Source organism: Microcaecilia unicolor, chromosome 6 (genome assembly GCF_901765095.1).
Source record: "Microcaecilia unicolor chromosome 6, aMicUni1.1, whole genome shotgun sequence".
Classification (NCBI taxonomy): domain Eukaryota; kingdom Metazoa; phylum Chordata; class Amphibia; order Gymnophiona; family Siphonopidae; genus Microcaecilia; species Microcaecilia unicolor.
The window spans coordinates 24,866,469-24,886,719 of record NC_044036.1 but is presented as its reverse complement, the minus strand read 5'-3'; the positions used below and the strand labels follow the sequence as shown (position 1 = coordinate 24,886,719).

At 44.5% G+C, this 20,251-nt stretch overlaps 1 protein-coding gene across 1 annotated transcript in view; it reads right to left on the bottom strand.

Annotated features, from left to right (window-relative positions):
• Positions 1-1,508: 1,508 nt before the first annotated feature.
• The window catches only part of RNF11 (ring finger protein 11), a 79,617-nt gene continuing 60,874 nt past the window's right edge, over positions 1,509-20,251 (bottom strand). The window contains exons 2-3 of the mRNA XM_030207256.1: positions 18,049-18,218; positions 1,509-2,088 (exon numbers count right to left, since the gene is read on the bottom strand). Of these exons, the coding sequence (XP_030063116.1) occupies positions 1,917-2,088; positions 18,049-18,218 (342 nt within the window). The 3' untranslated portion in view covers positions 1,509-1,916. The remainder of the gene's footprint in view (positions 2,089-18,048; positions 18,219-20,251) is intronic.

Sequence of the window (20,251 nt, the reverse complement as noted above, 5' to 3'; positions counted from 1 at the left end):
AGCGCACCTTTGTAAAAAAGACACCCCGGGTTTAAGATACGCCTGGGAAGGGAGGGGGGTTCTGCCAGTTTAGGTTTCAGCTTTGGTTTCGGTTTCAGACAAAACAGAGCAGTGAATTTCGGCCGAAACGGAAAAGCCCGGTTTCGGGTTGGCCTCTAACTCGCGAAGGAGTAGCTCAAGTCCAACTGTTACATGGGATTCACAATTATGAATTAGTGTCTTCTTTAAAAGAAAAAAAAAAAAAAAAGCTGCATTCGAACCCGAATGCTCCAGGGACTGTAGCATAAAAGAAGCAAAAATCCAGTACACTTTGCATATATCCAAGTTCAGTCTGCCTGAAACTTGGAAGTCGATGAGGTACAACATAACATTATTCACTTTATACAAATAAGTTCTGATAACACAGAAAGAATTACAGAAATAAGAAATGGTAAAGCATAAAAACCCACACTCATTTTGAGAGCATAAGTAAAATGTCAGAGTTTTTTTTTTTTTTTTTTTTTTTTAAACACATATACTTCAACACCACTAAAATTGTGCGTTCAACGCACAGTGGTGGACTTGCACTTTAACGTGATCATCAGAACCAGTGATCTTAAAGCATGCTTCAACTCATAAGCACGATAATAAAAATAGAAGCAAAAAAACAAAACACATTTATGTAAAAAGATTAAAATACATTTACCGGGTTTGTTTTTTTCCCAGGCTTTAGCACGGACAGACTAAACAAGCAGTTATAGAAAAGGGATCGTGCGTCTCAGAGCTTGCTGGCAAACTTAAGAGATCACTTTATATTCTGTTATTTCCAAACTACGAAACAGAATATAGCACTTTTTAAACAGGTTATAAATAAACTGGTTTCGAAGCGTAGAGCCAGCCCCAACCATAACAATAGACCATTAAAAAAAAAAGACCTAAGGCAATGGATTCCATTTCCAATGGAAACAAAGAAAGAACCTGTGCAAATAAGCTTAAAACTACTCCTTTGTGCCAGTGTTATAAAATGTAGCTTTTAATACAGCCTTGACCCAAATGCCAGCACCTTGTGAAAAGAATCTAAACAAAAATCCATTTGTCTAGGGAAGGGGGAAAAAAAATAACCTTCCATCGCCAGTGGTGTAGCCAAGGGTGGGCCTGGGTGGGCCCAAGCCCACCCACTTTGGGCTTAGGAGTAGCACACCTATGATGTGGCTGGCAGGGATCCCCGAGCCCCACCAGCTGAAAACTCCCAACAACTGTCCCTCCTGCATACCTTGTAAATAACAGATCTTCGCTTGCAGAGAGCAGAGACCGATACATACTGCTCACACGGGCCCCAAAACCTTCTCTGTGATGTATTCCCGCCTATGCAGAAACAGGAAGTTGCATCTGAGAGAAGGCTATGGGGCCAACATGCAGTGTGTCGCTTGAAGGTGAAAATCTGCTATTTAAAAGGTATGCGGGGGAGGGGGATGTTTGAGAGACCATATGGCATGCAGGTGAGAGAGGGAGAGACCAAATCACTTGTGCAACAGGGTGGAGTTCTGCCCACCCATCTTGGGCCCACCCAAAATAGGGTGTCTGGCTACGCCCCTGTCCATCGCACTCGTAGATTCAAATCTGATGAACACAACACTTCACAGTTTCCATTCTCAGCACTAACTGGCTTGTTTGGGCAAAATGATAAGTTTAAACACTGGGTCAATGCTTTATAGAAAAATACTTCCTAGTTTACTTTTCCTTGCCAAAATATTTTGTACTCCCTCTCCCCTCCCACCCCCCCCCCCCCAAAAAAAAACATTTATTCCAGAAGTTTTCTTTTTTTAAGCAGGAAGTTGCACTTCTACGTGCAAGAATTCAAATTCCTATTTTCTGACTCTTTGGGCTGAGTGACAAAGATGAAAACCCACTAAAACAGAACTGAAGTCACTCAAGGTTCAGTTAGTCTCATAGGAAGAAAGCAGCGCTGCATCCACGGGCTCCATACAGGAGGGACATGTGAAGGATCTCATCAGCCAGTCATCTATACAGTCCAGGTGGTAAATGTGCATGCAGGGCAGAAGCCGGATTGGGTCCCCGTACACAAAGTCCATCATACAAATCACACACCTGAAACACACAAAAAAAGAGATATTAAAGAATTACTTCAAATGCACAGTACAGCTTTGGGGTTCATCTGGAACTAGATCCCCATCTGAAACCCAAGAAAGTTCGATTAGGGAGAAATCCTCAGTAAAGCAAAGCAAAAACAAACAAAAAAAAAAGTATTTGTAAAGCACATTTGAACTGTAGGCATAAGAGGGATTTGGAGAGATATAAGACAGGCTTCCAGAATCCACTCAACAGCAGGTGGATGCATATACCTGCATATTTTATAAAAATTCATGCATGCATCAAAATTTGCCTCTGCTTTGCCCAAACTATAACCCCTGGAGTACCTACGCACAGATCACATGTGCCTTTTTAGGCACCCAAGTTTTCATGCAATTTTAGAAAACTCCTTTTTGGGCATGTTTAACTTTCTAGAAGAAAACGGGTTACAGGACCTGAGGCAACATGGTTTTACCAAAGGAAAATCCTGCCAAACGAATCTCATTGATTTCTTTGACTGGGTAACAAAAGAACTGGATGAAGGCCGTGTGCTAGATGTAATCTACTTCAGCAAAGCCTTTGATACAGTCCCCCACAGAAGACTCGTGAATAAGCTGACCTTAGGACCGAAAGTGGTGAACTGGACAGAAAACTGGTTGACCGACAGGTGGCAGAGGGTGGTGGTAAATGGAATCCGTTCAGAAGAAAGGATGGTCAGCAGTGGGGTTCCTCAGGGGTCGGTGCTGGGGCCCATTTTGTTTAATATATTTGCGAGAGATATTGCTGAAGGGTTGGAAGGAAAGGTTTGCCTTTTTGCGGATGACACGAAGATAGCCAATAGAGTGAATACCCTAGAGGGAGTAGAAACAATGAGAAGAGATCTCCAAAAGTTAGAAGAACGGTCGAGGGTCTGACAGTTAAAATTTAATGACCAGAAATGCAGAGTGATGCATTTGGGGTGTAGAAACCCAAAAGAGAGATACCGAATAGGAGGGGAGAGATTAGTAAGCTCGACTCTGGAGAGAGACCTTGGGGTGTTGGTGTCGGAGGATATGAAGGTGAAGAAAATGTGACAAGGCGACGGCTGTGGCTAGAAGGATGCTAGGCTGCTTAGAGAGGGGTATAACCAGCAGAAGAAAGGAGGTGTTGATGCCCCTCTACAAGTCGTTAGTGAGGCCCCACTTGGAGTATTGTGTTCAGTTTTGGAGGCCGTATCTGGCTAAAGATGACTGGAAGTGGTGCAAAGAAACGCTACGGAAATGGTATGGGATTTGCGTTGCAAACCGTATAAGGAGAGACTTACCAACCTGAACATGTATACTTTGGAGGAAAGGAGACACAGGGGTGACATGTGTGAGAGAGTAGGTGAAAGGGGATCCGGGAAGGCACGCAGAAGGGGGGTGCAGGCAGCCGGGGAACCCCAACGGGGCAGACTTCATGTGCACAACACCCTCATTCAGAAAGCTGCGCTACCGGAGGCAGAGAGGTTGGCTGGGTTAAGGAAGAAGAAAAGGAACTACCAGTTCCAGAATCCCTCTCTTCCCCACCTGGCTGTGCAAGAATTAGGGGAGGAGATGGAAGATTGGGAAATGGTCTCTGAGGGAGGTGATGAGGGCCAGCTGGAGAGGTTGGGGGCGGGGGAAGTTGAAGAGGAGGATAAAATGGAGGTTACTGAAGGACTAGAGGAGGAACAGATGGCGTTTGGAGCTCTGGCTCAAACCCGTGAAGCTGCTGTAAGAGGGTGGCTAGCTGTGCCTTGGAGAGACTGGTGGAAGACCAGAGGAGAGAGACTGAGGTGCTGGGGGAGATCTCTACTAAACAGGAAACAGGTGCAGCCCCTGGGAGAGAAAGAGGGCTGGGCACAATTGAAACCCCAGTCTGAACCAGGTGGGACCAAAGCTGTGTAGCTGTGCTGTAAGAAAGACTGTGTAAACTGTTTCATACTGGAAAGGTCTGGGCCTGCAACCTACCAAGCTATGGTGTTTTCTTTCTGATAATGTACTGTTCCCTAAAAGAAGTAATTTTGGCTAAAGTGAAGTTATATGGACTGTTTAAACCCTGAATGAGACTTTGGCAGCAAACCTTAACAACCTGGGAGTAAGGTGTTTTCCTTTTGTGTCTATGCTGAATGGAAGCAAGAAAATAAAGTTTTTTTTCTATAAACGTTTTGCCTTGATTGAGCCTCTGTGGAAACCATAGAGAGAGGAGGAAGTCCTGCAAGCTCTCAGGGGGTCTGGCGCTGAGTTCCCAGAACAGGCCAAGGTGGTGTGGAGCAAGGCAACAGTCGGGTGAAGAAGGAAGCTAAACAGGGTCGAGCCCAGCTGGGTCCTGGGAGGGGGACCCAGCTACACATGATACAAGACATTCAAATATTTGAAAGGTATTAATCCACAAACGAACCTTTTGCGGAGACGGGAAGGTGGTAGAACTAGAGGAAGTGAATTGAGGTTGAAGGGGGGCAGACTCAGGAGTAATGTCAGGAAGTATTTTTTCAAGTAGAGGGTGGTAGATATGTGGAATGCCTTCCTCCGGGAGGTGGTGGAGATGAAAACGTTAATGGAATTGAAAAGTGCGTGGGATAAACACAAAGGAATCCTGTTTAGAAAGAATGGAACTATGGAATCTTAGCAGAGATTGGGTGGCAACGTCAGTATTTGGAGAGTAAAATCGGTGCAGGGCGGACTTCTACAGTCTGTGCCCTGATCGTGACTGAATAGATATGGATGGGCTGGAGTGTAAATTTTAAGGGGCTGCGCCGTTAGCTTCAGAACTTTTAGTACATGAACAGTGCTGGGCAGACTTCTATGGTTTGTGCCCTGAGAAAGGCAGCGACAAATCAAACTCTGGTATACATAGAGTGGAGGAGTGGCCTAGTGTATGCTTCTTATTTTGAAAGGTAGAGAGTTTGTACATGTGTATTTTTACCCGAACTGAGTGGAGGAGTTCTCAGGGGCAGACTTCACGAAGGGATGTATTATTTTTGGGCATACGTTTCAAAATACATAAATTAACCCAGAAAACTTGTGAATGCCAAACAGCAGGTGTATCCATCAGCATGTATGGCTGTGCGTTACCTATGTTTGTTATATTGCTCTTTAAAAACATCAATAAAAGATTCAAAGTTACAAAAAAAAAAAAAATTCCTGGCGACAATTTTCAAAAGTGGAGTGGAGGAGTGGCCTAGTGGTTAGGGTGGTGGACTTTGGTCCTGAGGAACTGAGTTCCACTCCCACTTCAGGCACAGGCAGCTCCTTGTGACTCTGGGCAAGTCACTTAACCCTCCATTGCCCCATGTAAGCTGCATTGAGCCTGCCATGAGTGGGAAAGCGCAGGGTACAAATGTAACAAAAATAAAATACATACTATTGGAGATTCTACATGGAATGTTGCTATTCCACTAGCAACATTCCATGTAGAAGCCTGCGCGGCCACATTGATGATCTGCAAGGGCCGACTTCTACATGGAATGTTGCTAGTGGAATAGCAACATTCCATGTAGAATCTCAAATAGTACCAACAGTGGAGGAGTGGTCTAGTGGTGGACTTTGGTCCTGGGGAACTGAGGAACTGAGTTTGATTCCCACTTCAGGCACAGGTAGCTCCTTGTGACTCTGGGCAAGTCACTTAACCCTCCATTGCCCCATGTAAGCCGCATTGAGCCTGCCATGAGTGGGAAAGCGCGGGGTACAAATGTAACAAAAATAAAATAGATACTATTGGAGATTCTACATGGAATGTTGCTACTATTTGGAGATTCTACATGGAATGTTGCTATTCCACTAGCAACATTCCATGTAGAAGCCTGCGCGGCCACATTGATGATCTGCAAGGGCCGACTTCTACATGGAATGTTGCTAGTGGAATAGCAACATTCCATGTAGAATCTCAAATAGTACCAACAGTGGAGGAGTGGCCTAGTGGTTAGGGTGGTGGACTTTGGTCCTGAGGAACTGAGTTCGATTCCCACTGCAGGCACAGGCAGCTCCTTGTGACTCTGGGCAAGTCACTTAACCCTCCATTGCCCCATGTAAGCCGCATTGAGCCTGCCATGAGTGGGAAAGCGCGGGGTACAAATGTAACAAAAATTAAAAAATACATGCTTTTCTTCTCATGAAGGGAACAAAATGCATATACTATTTCTGTGTATGCTCAGAGCGCTCTGCTTTGTTTTATTAAGGACTGCTATAAACATAATTAAGGTTTCCACTTCAGTACGTCACCTGCATTTGCAGCCAAAGACAAGTTCACACTTCACTACACTGCTGAGATACTGAGATCTGCATTGCAGCTAAAGCTTGGTGGAACATGGAGACTAGTGACCTCATTCCTTCCCACCCTATTCCCACTGCTTCCCAGCTTGCTCTCTTCTCAGTAGCCCCTGCAAGCTGTGCCAAAAGTTCAGTTTGAAGCGACTTGTCAAGATGTGTTCAGGATTCTACAGCTAGAACTACCCACCCGTCTCACATTTTCCAGGACTGTAAAGGATTTCTGCATGGATGTTTGGGGCCCAGAAGCACAGCTAAAGTGTCTGAAAAAAGGCAGCTTTATTCACAGACTGTGGACAGGATGCAGAGCAGAGCACTGGAAGGCAGCTCCAGTCAGAGGAAGAGAGGGATAAGCCAGGGGGAAATTCTAGTGTGGTGGAAGCCAATCTTGTGCATGAGGTGGAGGGACTGAATTCTGGAGAGAGCCAGCGAGTGTCCAGGAGAGGGATGCTGGGAATGGATTGGAGGAAACAGAAGTTGCTACTGGCTAAAAAGGAAAAGCAGGAAGGAACTCAACACCTCTGCAGGATGAACTGATCATTTTGGTATGTGTTGGGGGGGGGGGGGGGGGGGGTAGGGAAGCAAAAGCACACTGGAATCAGTGGCGTCCCTAGGACGGCTGACACCCGGGGCGGATCGCCGATGTGTCCCCCCCCCGGTGAAGTGACACCTCTCCCCCCCCCCGGCGAAACGACACTGCCCCCCCCTCCGGTGCATTTTTACCTGCTGGGGGGGGGGGGGGGTGCCGCGCGCCTGTCGGCTTCGCTCGTTCCTTGCTCCCTCTGCCCCGGAACAGAAGTAACCTGTTCCGAGGCAGAGGAAGCACGGAACGAGTGGCGGCGACAGGCACGTGGCACCCCCCCCCCCCCAGCGGTGTGCACCCGGGGCAGACTGCACCCACCGCCCCCCCCCAGGAACGCCACTGACTAGAATAGAGAGCAAGACTGTGTGAGTGAGAATGTGTATATGCATGTGTGAACAGAAAGAGAAAAAAACGAGTGTGTTTCTTTGCAGCAATCAGGGTTGCCAGGTGGAAAATTTTTTTCCCACCGAAACGAGCCCAAAACCCGCCCAAAGTCAAACCCCGCTCCTGACACCCCCACCCCCGCCGTCATCAACCCCGCCCCCGCCGTCAGCGGCCCCGCCTCTTCCGTCACCGCCCCCCGTCATCGGCCCCGCCCAGATCACTAACCCCGCCCCCGCGGCCAGAAAAACCGCAAAAAAAAAAACCGCCGAAAGACCCCAAAACAAGCCCAAAAAACCGCAACCCGCCGCGGGCAAAAATTTCCTGCGGCGGGTTGCGGAAAACCGCCCACCTGGCAACACTGTGCAGCATCTATAGAGAGATAATTTAGGGTGGAGAAGCCCTTTGCCACAAATGTACCCATGTGCATATTAAGTGAAAGGAAGTTTTCAGTCTTGAGAATTCACCCAGGCAGTTGTTTAGTATCTCGGGCAAGTTCCTTTGAAAGTTTCCCTAATGCTGCCTCCATTTTGTCCACATCCTTTGAAGCAACCCCAAAAAACCTAAACATGTTTTCTACTGGTTCTTCATTTGTGAAACCCTTTTGACGCTTAAAAATCTTTCCTGTTTTATGCTTCAGACAAATCTTTAAAATGTCACTTTTTGGCCTTCAATAATCATTCCTTGGGACAAAATCAACCCTTGGTATCTCTGGCCCGTATCAGAGGCAATGGAGGATGAAAATGACTCGCCCAGTTTCCTCGATTCTCAGCCTACTTTTCTAAAATCACTAGGCTCCATTCGAAGCGCGGACTTGCACGGTCCCCACAAGCTCACTCACAACCTGATGCTGCCACCACACCCAGAACTAGGGCCCATTGTTTTCCCTACTCTACTTCTGGAGAGGTGAAATATTGGGGGTGGGAGGGGGAAGGGGAGAATGAATCTGGCTATGTGGGTGGGGATAAGAAAAAGAAATAAATGGGCTCCATGGCAGGGTCTTGCAATCTAGAGGTGGCCGGTTCAAATCCCACTGCTGCTCCTTGTGATCTTGGGCAAGTCACTTAACCCTCCATTGCCTCAGGCACAAATTTAGATTGTGAGCCCTCTTGGGACAGAGAAATATCCAGTGTACCTGAATGTAACTCACCTTGAGCTACTACTGAAAAAGGTGTGAGCAAAATCTAAATATATGGAATATTGCTACTATTTTTGAGATTCTGGAATGCTGCTACTATTTGAGATTCTATATGGAATGTTGCTGCTATTTGAGATTCTACATGGAATGTTGCTATAGTGGAGGAGTGGCCTAGTGGTTAGAGCACAGGTCTTGCAATCCAGAGGTGACCAGTTCAAATCCCACTGCTGTTCCTTGTGGTCTTGGACAAGTCACTTAACCCTCCATTGCCTCAGGTACAAACTTAGATTGTGAGCCCTCCTGGGACAGAGAAATATCCAGAGTACCTGAATGTAACTCACCTTGAGCTACTACTGAAAAAGGTGTGAGCAAAATCTAAATATATGGAATATTGCTACTATTTTTGAGATTCTGGAATGCTGCTACTATTTGAGATTCTATATGGAATGTTGCTGCTATTTGAGATTCTACATGGAATGTTGCTATAGTGGAGGAGTGGCCTAGTGGTTAGAGCACAGGTCTTGCAATCCAGAGGTGACCAGTTCAAATCCCACTGCTGTTCCTTGTGGTCTTGGACAAGTCACTTATGTTGGAATGTAATTGTATTTTTACATGCATTGCCTGTCACCTATTATTTCTCTGTGATTACTCTGTGACCTCTGATGTGAATTACTTAGAGAGGTCACACTGCTATGCAACTTCCTGTGGGGGTTTAGATGCAGCAGACACAGCACATGGAGCACATGGAGCTCATGATCTCTCCTAACCTGAGAGGATCCATGGTGGTGTGAGCATCCATTACCATCTAAGCACATGGAAGGAGCTGATAATACAAATGTATAGTAATATGTAAATATAAGCCTGTCTGATTATAATCTAACTACAAACTGTGAGTAAACAGATGTTTTGTTACTTCAACTTTAAAGTGACTCAGCAGTGAATTATTCAGGGGTGAATGAGAGAGAGATGAAGAAAGAAATTAACATTTCTAAAGCTGAAGCTGTGTGTACTAAAATCTGCTAATTATTTACTACAAATAATCCAACAAAAGGGTTACGGGCCCAGGGTCCAGGAATTGAAAAAGAAGAGAAATATTACCAGGCAGAAAAAAGGCCACATTTTTTCTCTTGAGTTTTAAAGGAAAGATTCAGTCTGTCTCTCTCTCCCCCCACACAGCAGACAGAAGGCTAAGAAAATGGCTGAGGGAAGAAATTCACCATTGTTCTATTCTCTCAAGGTGCCTAGATTAACTGAGTTTAATTATCGGCAGTGGGAACTAAGATTCATATGTCTCCTTCGAGCAAAAAGATTAGATATATGCTTAGACCAAGACAGAACAGCTGAAAATATGGCTGAATGGGACAATGCAAACTATTATGTGAAGTGCATGCTTTTGGAAGCTCTCTCAGAGAAACAAGCCATATTAGTGGAGGGAAAAGATACACCAAAGGACATTTTATATAAACTGAGAACTATGTATGCAACTACATATGCAAAGCAGCAACCAATTTGGTTGGCAGAGTTGAATGAAACCAAATTAAGGGATAAAAGTAAATGTAATGATCACATTATGCATCTTATGTCTTCATTTCAAAAGCTAGAACTTTCTGGAATTCCCATGTGTGATGCATTGAAAAGAGCATTTCTTTTTACCTCACTATCAAAGAAGTTTGATGTTTTTAGGTCTGTAAATGAGGCCATTGAAGGGCAATCTTTTGAACAGACAACATCAAAACTAAGGCAGGAATGCATAATAAATGATTCTGAGGAGATGTGTTCTCAAAGCAAGTCAGAGAGAAATGAAACAAATTTCTTGGCAAAGAACAGAGGAAGGCGGAGCTATGGGAAAACTCCACCCAAGGGCAAGCTGATTTGCTACTCATGTGGAAAGGAGGGACATGTATCTAAATGGTGTAAGGAAACACAAAACACTCCCTCTAGCTCACCTAAGCCAATGGAACTAAAGAATTTTCAAACCAGGAAATGTATGAAGGACAAAGATAAACACAAGGGCTTTCTAATGGCAGAAAAATCTTTGACTATGGTAAATAATAATTCAAATGAAAGTACTTGGATTTTGGATTCGGGGAGCACATGCCATTTAACCAATTGTAAGAATTTCTTTCAGGAAATGTGTCCAGAGGAAGGTATTCTTAAAACTGCAAACGCAGGGACTGCTAAGATCCAAGCAAAAGGTATTGGATTCTTAAAATGCAAAGTGTCTAATGAAGTTAAAGAAATTCCTGTAAGTGATGTCTTGTATATTCCCCAAGCAGTTTGCAATATGCTTAGTGTATCTACATTAGATAAGAAGGGATTTGTGATTCATTTTGAAAACAGTAAGTGCACAATCTCTAAAAATGATGAAGTGTATGCTGAAGCTTTTATGCATAATGATGTTTATAAACTGAGCATTTCAGGTGAAGCCTCACATATGGCGCAAGTAAGGAAGAATGATGGTAAATGTAGTCTGGAAATCTGGCACCGCCGCCTGGGACATCGTGATTTTAAGGTGATCCAGGATCTTTACAGTAAGCAACTGGCCACCGGCATTCAGATAAGTGCAGATGCTGGTAAAATGGAGAAATGCATAGACTGTGTTACTCAAAAAGGTGTGAGACCCTCATTTCCTGCATACACAGGAAATAGGAGTAATAAAGTGCTGGACTTAATACACAGTGACTTATGTGGACCGTTTAATATCCCATCATTGGGAAATAACAGATTTGTGCTAATATTCTTGGATGATTTCTCTAGATATTGTGTGGCCTATTTGCTGAAAGAGAAAAGTCAAGTCACAGACATGCTGAAGAAATACGTAGCCATGGTGAGCAATAAATTTGAAAGAAAACCAAAGGTTCTTCAGACCGACAATGGTGGTGAGTTCACTTCACAAAGCATGCGCACATTTCTAGAACAAGAAGGCATTCAGCATATCACAACAGTAGCTTATACACCAGAGCAAAATTCTGTTGCAGAGAGAAAATTTAGGTCACTTGTGGAAATGACCAGATGTATGCTGTCAGATAGCAATCTCCCTAAAAGACTATGGGGGGAAGCCATTCTCACAGCAGTGTACCTACAAAACAGAATGCCAACTAAAGGCGCTGAGCGCACACCACATGAGACATGGCATGGTAGGAAGCCAAACCTGTCACACATAAGAACGTTTGGAAGTACAGCATATGCTCATGTACCAAAGCAAAGAAGGCATAAGCTGGATTCCACAACAGAAAGGGGCATTTTAGTTGGCTATGCTCCAGGACACAAAGGATATAGAATTTTGAATCTGAAAACTGGCATTGTTGGCATAAGACATGTTACATATTTTGATGAAAACAAGAGGGTTGATAAAGGCTGGACTATCCCAGATGAGCCTTATCATCCAGAATATGAAACTAGAACCATAATAGACATGCCAGTGTATATAAATGCCATACCAAGGCAGATGTCTGAAAGCAACTCATCTGTATCTAACGAGGAACAGACAGAGGAAGCAGACACAGAAAGGATCATTGAAGAAGACAGTACAGTTGGAGAAGGGGAATCAATTGGAGAAGGACTCTCAGATTTAGAGGATGCGGAAAGGTCAGACCAACCTGTTGTCAGACGCTCATCCAGGGAAAACAAAGGTGTTCCACCCCCAAGACTGTCTTACTTAACAAAGTCAGCAGAAGCTCAAGAGCCCTTAACATGGGATGAGATTGAGAAAATGCCAGCAGAAGAAGCTGCTGAATGGCATAAAGCTGCACAAGAAGAAATTGATGCATTGGATAAAAATAATACTTGGATTCTTACAAAATTACCTCCTGGCAAGAAAGCTATAGGATGCAAATGGGTATTCAAGTTAAAAAGGAATGCACAAGGAAAAGTGGAAAGGTATAAAGCCAGATTAGTGGCAAAGGGATATCTTCAAAAATATGGAGAAGATTTTGATGAAGTGTTTGCACCTGTAGTGAAACACACGACAATTAGAACACTTCTGAGCATTGCAGTCTCAAAAGGCATGCAAGTCAACCACATTGATGTGAAAACAGCATTTCTTCATGGAGAAATAACTGAAGACTTGTACATGGAACAACCAACAGGTTTCATAAATACAAACAAAGACAGCTAGTGTGTAAATTAAACAAAGGTCTTTATGGATTAAAGCAAAGTGCAAAATGTTGGAATGATAAATTGCATGAAATATTGACAAATTTAGAATTTAAGCAAGGTGAAGCAGATAAATGTTTGTACACTAGGTGCACAAATGGACAATATGCATACATTTTAGCTTTTGTTGATGATCTGCTCATTGCAAGCAAAAGTGAGCAAGAGTACAAGGACATTGTAAAGTGTTTAAACCTCAATGTTGAGATAAAAGAACTGGGTAATGTGTCATACTATCTTGGTATAGAAATTGAGAAACAAATGATGGTTCTTATCTTCTAAGCCAGAAGCAGAAAATAAATGAGCTTATTGAAAGTTTAGGTATGCAAGATGCCCAAGTTGTAAGCACTCCCATGATCACTGATTTTCTGAAGGATGAAACAGTAAGAGAACCTTTACCAGATAACATCCAATATAGATCAGCCATAGGTAAGCTTTTATATCTAGCTACCACATACAGGGCTGATATAGCAAATGCAGTAGGAATTTTGAGCAGAAGGGTCAGCTCACCTACCAAATCAGATTGGACTGCAGTTAAAAGGATGGTAAGGTATTTAAAGGGTACCATTGATTGTAAATTAAAGATTTCAGCCAATAGTAATCCAAAACTAATATGTTACTGTGATTCAGATTGGGCAGGGGATCATTCTGATTATAAATCCACAAGTGGATATGTGTTTATGTATGGAAATGTACAAATTTCATGGGCCAGTCATAAACAAAGTATTGTGAGTCTGTCTTCTACAGAAGCTGAATATGTGGCCGTATCGGAAGCGTGCAGAGAACTGATGTGGATTGAAAAACTTTTGCTGGATTTTGGAATAGCTGAAAAGAGACCAATCCAGATAATGGAAGATAATCAGAGCTGCATCCGACTGTCACAGAATGACAAGGTTCAGTCACGCACCAAGCACATCGCAACGAAATACCACAACGTGCGAGAGTTGGCGAAAGAAGGGGTCATCAGTCTACACTATTGTCACACCAGTGAGATGACAGCTGACATCATGACCAAACCGTTACCCAGAGAACATTTTGTGAATCTGCGTATAAAGCTTGGACTTTGTATGAATAAATAATTGCATGACAGTTATGCATGAGAAGGGGTTTGTTGGAATGTAATTGTATTTTTACATGCATTGCCTGTCACCTATTATTTCTCTGTGATTACTCTGTGACCTCTGATGTGAATTACTTAGAGAGGTCACACTGCTATGCAACTTCCTGTGGGGGTTTAGATGCAGCAGACACAGCACATGGAGCACATGGAGCTCATGATCTCTCCTAACCTGAGAGGATCCATGGTGGTGTGAGCATCCATTACCATCTAAGCACATGGAAGGAGCTGATAATACAAATGTATAGTAATATGTAAATATAAGCCTGTCTGATTATAATCTAACTACAAACTGTGAGTAAACAGATGTTTTGTTACTTCAACTTTAAAGTGACTCAGCAGTGAATTATTCAGGGGTGAATGAGAGAGAGATGAAGAAAGAAATTAACATTTCTAAAGCTGAAGCTGTGTGTACTAAAATCTGCTAATTATTTACTACAAATAATCCAACAACTTAACCCTCCATTGCCTCAGGTACAAACTTTGATTGTGAGCCCTCCTGGGACAGAGAAATATCCAGAGTACCTGAATGTAACTCACCTTGAGCTACTGCTGAAAAAGGTGTGAGCACAATCTAAATAAATAAATATGTTTGTCTAGGGCCCTATTAATCTGGCCCTGGCTGCTACTATTAAATGATGGACACCAGAAGGTGAATCTGATCCTGCCACAAGATCCAGTCAGAAAAAAGTCACAATGGCTAACAAGTTCTTGAAATTAATTTTCACCGACGTCCATTGGGAGCAGATACGACCATTAAAGACAGAGCTTTAAATGACATGACCCCTTCATTCTTGCATTTGGGCTGTGGGCTGCTGAAGTCGACAGATCATGTGTGTCTCTGAACAAGATCCACTAAGCAGCCCTCAAAAGTATTGCATAGTGCACACAGAACTGGTGACATAACCTTCTTATTTTCAGTGGATTCAGCAGTGAGTATAAGTACATAAGTACATAAGTAGTGCCATACTGGGAAAGACCAAAGGTCCATCTAGCCCAGCATCCTGTCACCGACAGTGGCCAATCCAGGTCAAGGGCACCTGGCACGCTCCCCAAACGTAAAAACATTCCAGACAAGTTATACCTAAAAATGCGGAATTTTTCCAAGTCCATTTAATAGCGGTCTATGGACTTGTCCTTTAGGAATCTATCTAACCCCTTTTTAAACTCCGTCAAGCTAACCGCCCGTACCACGTTCTCCGGCAACAAATTCCAGAGTCTAATTACACGTTGGGTGAAGAAACATTTTCTCCGATTCGTTTTAAATTTACCACACTGTAGCTTCAACTCATGCCCTCTAGTCCTAGTATTTTTGGATAGCGTGAACAGTCGCTTCACATCCACCCGATCCATTCCACTCATTATTTTATACACTTCTATCATATCTCCCCTCAGCCGTCTCTTCTCCAAGCTGAAAAGCCCTAGCCTTCTCAGCCTCTCTTCATAGGAAAGTCGTCCCATCCTCACTATCATTTTCGTCGCCCTTCGCTGTACCTTTTCCAATTCTACTATATCTTTTTTGAGATAAGGAGACCAGTACTGAACACAATACTCCAGGTGCGGTCGCACCATGGAGCGATACAACGGCATTATAACATCCGCACACCTGAACTTCATCTGCCACTTGCACGCCCATTCTCCCAGTCTCGCATATAGTTTTTTATTGGGGAAGAACGGTGGTAGGGGAAGAGCGGGGTTTAAAAAAAAAATCTTTTGCAATCTTAAACATGCTAAACAATGACTCAGACAGAAGAAGCTGGCTCAGGGTTAGACAGCACACAGACAGACTGGCTATAAATCAACTAAATGGCAATCTGATACAGCTAAAGGTTAGAAATTGGTTTAGTTCCAAGACTGATCTGTATCAGGGGACTTGAAACAGTTTTGAGCACCAGCAAAAGCTTCTAGAAGTGGCAGACAGTATCTTCTAAAGCAGTGGTTCTCAAATCTGTCCTGGGGTCCACCAGCCAATTGGGTTTTCAAGATATCCCTAATGGAGGTATGCATGAGACAGATCTGCATGCCTATCACCTCCATTATATGCAAATCTCTCTTCAATATTCATTAAAGATACCCTGAAAACCCAACTGGCTGGTGGTCCCGGGGACAAGTTTGACAGCTACTGTTCTAAAGCATTTCACAATGTACTACTACTTATTTCTATAGCGCTACAAGACGTACGCAGCGCTGTACACTTGAACATGAAGAGACAGCCCCTGCTTGACAGAGCTTACAATCTAATTAGGACAAACAGGACAAATAAGAGAAGGGAAATAAGGTGGGAATGTTAAAACTGACATGGGTACTGTACAAGTGAATAGGGGTTAGGAGTTAAAAGCAGCAGCGAAAATGTGGGCTTTCAGCCGAGATTTGAAGGCTGCCAGAGATGGAGCTTGATGTACTGATTTATGAAGTCTATTCCAGGCAAATGGTGCAGCAAGATAAAAAGAACGGAGTCTGGAGTTGGCAGTAGAGGAGAAGGGTACAGATTTACCCAATGAACGGAGTTCCGGGGGAGGAGTGTGTAGGGAGAGATAAGAGTGGAGAGGTACCAAGGAGCTTCAGAGCGAATGCACAGGGAGCCAATGAAGTGACTTGAGGAGAGGGCTAATATGAGCATAGCGACACTGATGGACTATAAGTCGTGCAGCAGAATTTTGAACAGATTGAAGGGGAGACAGATTGCTTAGTGGGAGACCTGTGAGAAGCAAGTTGCAATAGTCTAAATGAATGGTGATAAAAAGAGTGTGGATAAGGGTTCTGGTAGTGTGCTCAGAAATTGAAGGATGAATTTTGGTGATATTAGAGAGAAAAACGACAGGTTTTTGCAGTCTGTTGGATATGTGCAGAGCAAGGTGTAGCCAGACTTCGGCGGGAGGGGGGGTCCAGAGCCCGGGGATACATTTTAGCCCCCCTGGCACTGCCAACCCCCCCTCCTGGTGCCACCACCACCTTTGACACCCCCCCAGTGGCAACCCTTTCGACCCCCCCCTTCCCGACGCCAACCCTCCCCTGCCGTCGGGTACCTTTGGTGGCGGGGGTCCCCAACCCCCGCCAGCCGGTCCTCTTCTCTGGCGCAGCCGCGTTGCTGATCTGCATGCAGGACGTCAGACTCATAGTAACAGAAGCCTTGCAGACCAGCAACACAGCCATGACGGAGAAGAGGACTTCGGCTGGTGGGGGTTGGGGACCCCTGCCAGCAAAGGTACCAGACGGCGGCAGGGGGAAGGGGGGGGGGGGTCAAAGGTGGTGACGGGGGGGGGCAGGGCCAAATCTACGGGGGTCCATGCCCCCATGTAGCTACGCCCCTGGTACAGAGAAAGAGAAAGAAGTCAAAGAAAACCCCAAGGTTCTGAACTGATGACAGGGAGGATGAGATAGAGAACGGTGGGGGGGGGGGGGGGGGGATGACTGGGGAACTAGTCTCTAGTTTGTCGTAGGAAGACTGAGCATGTCATGGAAAAGGATGTATGCCACCCTTCTGAAAGAAGGCCCTGTCCCTTCAGAAGTCACACTTCGTAATCTGCAGTAGCACCACTGCCACAACCAGGCCACAAAAAGCAGCCAATTTTCATATTTGGTCTAAGATTTGTACTGTGCTCCAGAAGAAAGGCTATTTATTCTCCTGGTAAGCTGAACTGATGTCGTAATCTTTATCCCTTTGCTGAGTCACTCAAATTTCACTGGTAGTAGCCAACTTGTAAATCTGATCTAGACACTAGCACTTGCGTTTTAAAATGTACATCCCAAATATTGTCCTTTGCACAGAGATGAAACATGAATATAAATAAAACTTCACACCTCAGCAGACTATTATAAAACGTATGTGCGATTCAGAATGATTCATAGGGAAGGTGAGCAACTCTAATCCAATCAAGATAAAACAGCCCAAGTTCCCAGCGTGCTGGAGAGCGACTATACAGGTAGCAGAAAGCTTATGAGGAAATGGGGGGGAAAAAAACCCCCCAAAAAACAATCTGTAGAACAATAGATTTTTCTGACGGTATTTGGCATTTTCTCTCATGGTACCACATGCAGACTGTTTAGTTAAAAATGTAATAAAAATAAAGAACATATTTCTCAGAATGGTTTCTTTCTAGACCTTAAAAGGTTTTTAATGCCTTGTTTTATATCAATCATATCCAGGACTCTCTCCAGAAAAATCCACAAACACAGAGGATTTTCCCCCACTTATAAACTGAAATGCAAAACTGATCAAGTTATAAGAATTGCACAGATAGAAGCAGATTAAAACGCTGCAAGGGAACAGACTCTGTTATATAGGTGCTCAAACTTTGTTGACGGTGTCTCAGGGCTTAAGAATAAAGTGTGGTGGACTCACTCTCTAATCTTTTTCTCAGATCCATCTCTTCCAGGGTCGTAAACGCCTTTAGGCAAGTGTTGTATCAGTCCTATCCTCTGTGCTATCCTAATCTGCTCCTCTTCCGTCAGCTGGGTTGCTAGGCGGGTCTGGCTGGGTGTGGGATGATACACAGGAACTGGGACTTGCTCCTGAAAAAGAGAAAAGATGGTTAGCATTACTCTAAGCATGCACTGCAGCGTCATATTCCAGAATTAAGTAGCGCACTGACCGTTGAAATGGCACTTTGATATTCAGACATAAAAGGCCAAAAAACAGGATGTACATAGAAAAAAGTCACCAAAGGCCATATGGCCTATCCAGTCTGTACATTCATGTCATCTACTCTCCCTATCAACTCCCTTTGAGAGCTATGTACTTGTCCCAGTCTCTGTTAAATTCAGGCACTGCGTTTGTCTCCACCACTTCTACCGGCAGGCCGTTTCATTAATCCACCCCCCTTGCCATGAAGTATTTTCTCAGGTTACTTCCGAGTCTATACCCTTTGACCGTCATCCTATGCCCCCTTGTTCCAGAGCTTCCTTTAAAAAGGAAAGAAAGACTCTCCTCCTGTGCATTTATGCCGCATAGGTATTTAAATGTCCATCATATCTCCCCCCTCTCCTGCCTTTCTTTCAAACATACTGAGATCTTTAAGTCTGTCCCCATACGCTTTTTTAGTAGCTTCCCTCTGGCCCAACTCCATCAAACATATAAACGGCAAGTGACCGACTCACCTGCAAATGCGCAGTAGAGACTTCCCTCTCTGTCCCGCCCTCGCGTCAAGACGTGATGATGTCAGAGGGCGGAACAGAGAGGGAAACGGAGTCGGACGCTGCCGCTGCAGCCTGGAAACGAACATCGCGCGCACCAACCTCCCCCCCAATCCCTGCTCCCGTCGCTCCCGCCCCCCTCCATATCGGGCCCCCTGCACTGACCTGACAGCGCCTCTCACCTCCGTGTGGAAGCGCTGTCAGGTCAGTGCAGGGGGCCTGGCACGGAGGGGGGAGGGAGCGGCGGTGAGGAGGGTTGCTGGAAATCTTGCCCGTTTTAACGGGCTTAACGGCTAGTCATATATAAAGCGCAGCAGGGCAGCAGATCGCCTCCCTTCGGCCCTCCTCCTTGTACATATATATATATATAATATGGCGGATGGAGGGGGGGCCTTGCCCCGGGCCCAGTCTCTCAGCGGCCCTGCCTTTTGCCATTTAAGATTCCTCATTTTGAACATATATCACTGTTTCTTAAACAACTGCATCGTCTTCTGGTATCTTGCTGAATTCAGTTTAAGGTGTTGACACTTGTTCACAAAGCTATTTAACAGCCAGGCTCCTTTGTGTATTACTGCTGCATTAAACTTTTATTGTGTTTCTCAAGCTTTACGGATCAGCTGACAAAGTGTCTCTTAGAGGTTCCTTTTTGCTGTAGGGATTTGGAGGAATACAGCTTCTCACTTTTCCTGGTTGCAGAATCTTTTTTGGGGAATGTTTTGTCCGTAGTCTTTGTTTGATACCATCTTTGGCATCCTGTAGAAAAAAGCTGAAATACTATCTTAAACACCTTACACTGTAGCTGTTGAGACAAGGGATAAACTGTTGGCCATGCAGAGTTTACTAGATTATTTTGATACTTTTTTTTTACGTAACCATCATAGCTCGTCCTTGTGAAGGGTGGGCATGTGAGCACTGGGGACCGGTGAATTATATTTACTTTTGGTTTTTATTGTTTCACTAGGAAAAAAGGCCCGTTTCTCAGCGCAATGAAACGGGCGCTAGCAAGGTTCTGTAATTGTAGGGGCCCCCTCCCTCCGTCCCTCCGAGCTGCTTGCCTGCCTCCATGTGACCGTCAGACGTTGTTCGTGGTTCGCTCTGTGTGGGGAGGGTTTTTTTTTTCTGCGCCTCCGTGCCTGTGCCGTTTCCGTTTCGGCCCTCGAGTGTCATTGCTCCGCCCTCGATGTCATCACGTTTTGATGCGAGGGTGGTGCAGACACTCAGGGGCACACCCGATATCTCGGGCGCCTCAACTTCCATGGAGGAGGCTTCATTAGAACGTTGGGGTTGCCTTTTATATAGAGAGATATTTTGTTCTTGTGTTTATTCTTTTACTGTTATGTTTTTGTATGTTTTTGTGCATGTTTAATTTGTTACCTTCCTAGAGTCATGCATAGCGTGGGGCCATAAGCCTT